Source organism: Morone saxatilis, unplaced genomic scaffold (assembly GCF_004916995.1).
Source record: "Morone saxatilis isolate NCDOM2014 unplaced genomic scaffold, NCSU_SB_2.0 Contig24, whole genome shotgun sequence".
NCBI classification, from domain to species: Eukaryota; Metazoa; Chordata; class Actinopteri; family Moronidae; genus Morone; species Morone saxatilis.
This window is the reverse complement of record NW_023339807.1, coordinates 8603800-8609675: the sequence shown is the minus strand read 5'-3', so window position 1 is coordinate 8609675 and position 5876 is coordinate 8603800. Positions and strand designations below refer to the sequence as shown.

Genomic DNA, 5876 nt, shown 5'->3' with positions numbered 1-5876 from the left:
AAAACAATATGAAAAGAATAGGCACAAAAAATGTAACAGTCATACAATTTAAGAAGAAGAGCTCAGTAGATAATTTTGATACCGTGTGTGTGTATTTTACTCCAGACTGCTTTTTCAACAAGGGCCGGTGACAGTTCAAACACAAGGATGGATCATTATTGGCTGTCCGTGACCTGACTTAGACTTGGTGTTTATTTTGTAGGCTAACCTGCTTAACTTGGCGTTAGCATGTTTTGTGGCTAATGTGGCTAGTGTACTCCTACAGGCTGGGGCGATGTTGGACTGATGTAATATTGAGAAGGGATGGAAGAGAAACTGTGTGAACATTAAGCCTTGTTCAAAGCCAACTAAATAACGAGAGCAGTAGTTTGGATGTAACAGTTTTTTCATAGTGGTTTTTGTGGAACGTTATACTGCAGCACTTTATAGTGCATAAGCCCATTCAGTCAACTCTTAGGCTCAGTCGGGCTTATGCATCTTGTCTTCAACCAATTAGTTGGTTTGATGGTTGACTACAGCCCTAAAACATAATATACAATAATATGTTGGTAAGTGTTTTAAAGATTTCTGGGGGAAAATTGATAGCACCATCATACCAAGGACAAACATGTAGAGGCTTGAGTAAGTAATAGCATACTACTAAGATAGTTGTTTAAATATGTATGCTGTGTACTATGTTGGACCTCCAAGCTAGAATTTATTATAATCATAAGAAACTGAGCTATACATGTTATGGTCCACGCATACCATACCACAGCTTTAGCAGCTTTTTTGTACAGTTATTGAGACATATTGTCCACTGTCCTTATTACTCGTCAGCATTGAGTAGTGGGAAATATCTGTGCCTCACATGTAACAAAATGTGATAAACATCAAATCAGCATGAAATTCTGTTGAAGATTACACAAGCAAAAGGTGGAGGCAGAAGAACGAGATCTAATTCAACGAAGCCACCCACTGGACCCACCCACCCAAGGAGACAGGAGGGGGAGAAAACAGAACAGGAGACAGAGAAAGAGAGCACAAATGGGCAGATGGAGAGGGGAGAGGTCCTGGACTGGCTAGGTCTGGGGCAGGTGGGGAGATGGGGAGGGGGGGTAAAGGGGGATGGAAAAGGAAATTGCGAAAGGAAGTAGGAGTGAGGCTGGAGGATGGGGTCAGCCTCTTTGTGCAAGAGAAGGTAAGGGAATAGAACAGAAAGTAAAGAAATAGCTGAAGGTATTTGGGAGTAGCAGGAAGAGACAAGAAGACAACACAAAGAAGCAAGTGGGCAGGAGGGTAGAAGGAAAGGGTGAAGAAGAGACAGGTAGGAAAGTAGGTATGATGGTGAAATGAGGAGACAAAAGTAAGACTTAAGACAAAACGCACAAAATATCATAATAAAGGAACAGAGAAAAAAAATAACTAGAGATGGATAACTGTTTTTCATGAAGGAGCAGAGGAAAGTTAGTGGGGGTGAGCGAGATGGTCACAGAAGGATAGTTCATATTTAGACAGCTCCCCGCTGCACTCAGCTCTGCTTCAACACAGATAACTCGGTACATCCATTAGTTCAAGTAATTCCCATCGCCATCTGCCATGCAATTTCAGATGCACCTCTGGAGTCACAAAAAAGGTTCAGGACTTTGGGGGGAGGGATGTTGATTTGGAAAATATGAGATTAATTTGCTTAATTGAGGTACCTAATGTTTCCATAACTCAACGGTGGAAGTCCTAGAGGAAAATAAGGTGAGTAAGTATGATCACACGTCTCTCTTAAGAATAAATGGTGTACGCTACTCCTGGCTGATGGATTTTTCTTCTAAATGAAGACTCACTTTATGAAGAGCTGCCCTGATCGTAGTATTTCACTTAAATTCCACATTTGTTTCATTTTTCATTCAAATTTCCATTTCTAATCACAGTAAGAGACAAAAGACAAAGAGCAGAAAATGATGCTTTCCTTACCTTCATAAGCTACCTTAAATCCATGAGCGCTTACTGCGAAGTCACTGGTAAGCCTCAGTGAAAAAATGGAGCCAGAACTGGTAACAGGTGGAGGGATGGTAAATCCTGTTAACCTGCAGATAAGAGAAAGATACCTCAGTACTGAATGTATGATTTAATTCATATAAATCACATTTCTATGTGAATAACAATAGAAAGGGTTGTGCAGTTGTAGTTTGATTTTAATTAAATGTAACAACAACAAAACCTTTGATGGTAAAACATTTTTCAGCTTTCACATGCTAAAACCACACAAGTGCAAGTACAATTAACCTCCAGAAAAGGATGCTATTTGTTCCCTCTGAATGACACCTACTACTATTTAGGCGTCCCCCCCCCCGGCAAGTTGTAATGATTACAGGCAGACAAAACTGCTGTAAAGTTGTGAGGCAGAAACCAAAAACCTATAATTTTTGTATTTAAAGTAGAAAGGCCACTAGGTGAAGTAGCTAACCATATATTTATAGATAAATGTTGAGATTTGGGCACTACAATGCAATGATACACAAATAGTGTACACCACGGTAACAATCACTAAAAATAATGACTGTTCAAAGATCTAAAACCTCACAGCACCGGTGAGTTTGTGCACTGTAGCATTTTGTGTCTAATAAAACAGAACTGCTGTGAGAATTGTGATGCAATTTGTCCACCAATAATATACTGGGTACTATACAATCAAAACCCAAGCGAGAACCTAACCTATTGTTGGATAGTGTTTGAGGGCTGGCAGCTGCATTGTAACAGACTGCTTCATTACTGCATTTCAAATTAGATCCAAACAAATCCATTTACTTTCACGATGTCGTAAACAAGATGTGTTGCTGACCATTCCTCAGCGGCATTTGCTGATGTTCTATCGACCTTCCACTGATGTAAGCCAGGCTGTGCAGCATGAACAGAACTTGTGCATGAAACAAAATGTCTCCTTTCTGTATTGCCATCTCGTATACTCTTGTTATTTTCTATTGCTAGTTTTGGAGCGGTTTGTGTGACTGAACCTCTACTTGACAATAAGCCAGGTGAATTATGTGTGCAGTGGGCCAAATGTGGAAAAACAAAAATCCCCCATGTGACAGCAGAGAAGAGGGTGCTGTATTTACAGCTTCAATAGAGTTTCCAATTACAGCACTGTGAACTGTGCTGGTCCTTGCAGTAAATAATTACCCTTTGTCGCAGGTACTGCACAGCATGCCAAGATACTGCTAAAAGTCAACTGCCACATGATGCAATTTTGAATACATTTAAGAGGAACCAGAATTTAAAATGTGACTTTGTTAGAAGCTTAATCACACACACAAGAGCCCTGTACTGAGCGTGCATGCTATCATGGGTAAATTAAAGGTGGAGGCAAGCTTGTGCATTGAAAGAAAAGCCTTGTTGGAGTTCTTTAACAAAAACAGCAATCACAGGAGAGAGAGGAGTAGATTGCAGAGTGTGTCACTTTTTTTGTTTTACTTATTAATGTTTCTGGCCAACAACTGGCCACAATCAAAATATTAAAAGGCAATGTCATTCATTTTGCTGGCCCAAAATCCACTTAAGTATACGCATAGTGCAGTGTGGAGAAACATTGAGGAAAATAATTGCCAAAATGTTATATAAAAAAGGTATAGGAAACACTCCTCTCTGCCTCCTATATCTCCGGATTATTAGAAACTTGCTGGAAACATAGCTCCGGTCAGAGTTCACCTGAAAATGTCACGTCATGTATGGACATGTATTTGTTTGATCTGACTACAGTTCCGTGTTTCTGTTCACAAAAGTCACATTTAAAAGACAAGCGTGTAACCCTGGCCTGGTCACTGGTCGCACTGTTAGTTGCTGTGGCATGTAACAAACAACCCCTCAAGGTTTTTTTGCAACTCTCTCTAAGCGTGATTCCAACAGGAGTACAGGGGCTGGAGGCGTCCACAATACCATCTCCATGTGGGAGTTATATATTTTCAATAAATCACAGTTTATGTCAAGTTGGGAATCTGTAAAATTAGCCCTCCTTACCACAAGTCTGGGGATGGGGATCTATGGGGGAACTAATCATTGGCTGAGCAGAACAGAACAATCAGCGGCTGCAGAGTATATGCTCGTACAGAGATCAATGGCACCCACCAAGATGAGTGTAATGCAGTTACACAATGACGCTTGCCTTGACCTGCAATGGTAACTGAAGAAGTTGGGCACAAGATGTGCTGTTATGGCAACATGTAATACAGAAAGACAAAGACAGGAAAGAAAACAGTGTTAGGGCGACATATACAGGCCACTTTAACAATTTGGCCTAATGAGCAAAGTCTAGGTGTTTTCTTTAGTCTCCTACAACCACCAGGATATCTCAGATAAAGAAAATATATTTTCTCATGACAACAAGCAAGGTGGATAAAATGCTGTACAAAAAGCTTAGCCCTGCCAGACTGAACCCCAGACCCATGTTCCAAGTGTCAGCAGACTAAATCCTTTCTTAGATTGCACTGTTGTCATCATGGCACGAAATAGCAAGGGAATGAAGATGTCATGGGGTTAGAGTACATGAGGGGAAGACATCTTTTCTAAGGCTGTCAGTGAGAAGGATTAGGAGGTGACAGTCTAGGCAGAGTTGGTCAAAATTGTACTCTTATTTCTGATTCAGACACTTTGTATGGGTCAGGATGATGTAGGAATCATTTAAACCTGAAAACAGGACTGGACAAAAACCGGACAAGCAACGTCTTAATTATTGTCTAAAACACACTCAATCTGAATTAATCTTGGGCATATTATGGCTTGTATGTAGCATTTAGGTAGGACATTAACATATTACGTTTTCTGGTTTGTTTAAACCTAACAAAGCACATCGTGACCTAAGTGTGTCTCTCACAAAAAGCAGACCTCGATCATCTGACATTCACTGCCAACTGTTGCTTTGGCAACAGGGGCATCAGGTGAATGGTTAGAAAATGTCATTAACAAACAAACACCATGGGGCCTGCTGTCTCTCCAGAAGCAAGGAGCCTGTGACTTAGATATCAGACACAAGTCTATAAACTAAATCACGCTTCCATTTGAAATTCTACAAAGACGACATTTTAAATACCGGATTATGCCCTAATCTGATTTTGGGAGGTAGGCCAGACTCGCTAGGGACCTTTCATTTTCATTTGAACTTGAGACAGTAAATGTATAGCAGTTTAAGGCATTGTAGTCAAGATGAACTGGCAACCAGAAGAAAGTAAAAGTTTCAAGGACAGGCACTGTAGAGTTATCATTGCATCTGTAAATGTAGAAATGACCATTCATAGCCAATCAGTAACATTATTGGTTTGACCTGGGATGTTGATGGAAACTGGTAAATTAGAGGTCATACAAAGTCAGAGCTAAATTATTTGTGTGAGACGCTTTGATGGATGTGATCAAAGGCTGTTCAAGAACAAAAGCATTTGTTAAGTCTTAACAGTGGCAGAGCATGCAGTAATTACGACTTCCTTCAGGCACGAGCAAGATGGGAAGCTTTTAAAATTTGATCAATGCTTATTCACAGAAAAATCATACTAACTTTGTAGAGCATTACAAATAGAAATTGCAAAATGTTAAGTGTGAGTCGGTTACAAAAACAAAACAGTTATGCTGCATCTGTGTTGGACTACACCAGGTCAACCAAAAATGTCACAGTGGGTCTAGAGACGCCAGGTGTCTCAACAGCTATGGCGCCCCCCATTTATGGATCAAAGCAACACCAGTGGCAGCAGAATGACTATGTGTGGCTGGGAACAGTTCGCCAATGATTGCCTGGACAGATGCAGCCTTTCTTTCCACCTGAACACACTACATCAGCCCTGGAGGTAGCTGTCAGACATTCCTGCCACCTGATTAGTGTGTCACCGTAGTGGCATTACAGAGAAAGAGAGAGAGAGAGA

The 5876-nt window shown here is 40.6% G+C and overlaps 1 protein-coding gene across 1 annotated transcript in view; it reads right to left on the bottom strand.

Moving 5' to 3' along the window:
- LOC118336585 (CUB and sushi domain-containing protein 3-like) overlaps positions 1-5876 on the bottom strand; it is a 219214-nt gene that overhangs the window by 187283 nt on the left and 26055 nt on the right. The window contains exon 3 of the mRNA XM_035673258.1: positions 1948-2060. Within this exon, the coding sequence (XP_035529151.1) occupies positions 1948-2060 (113 nt within the window). The remainder of the gene's footprint in view (positions 1-1947; positions 2061-5876) is intronic.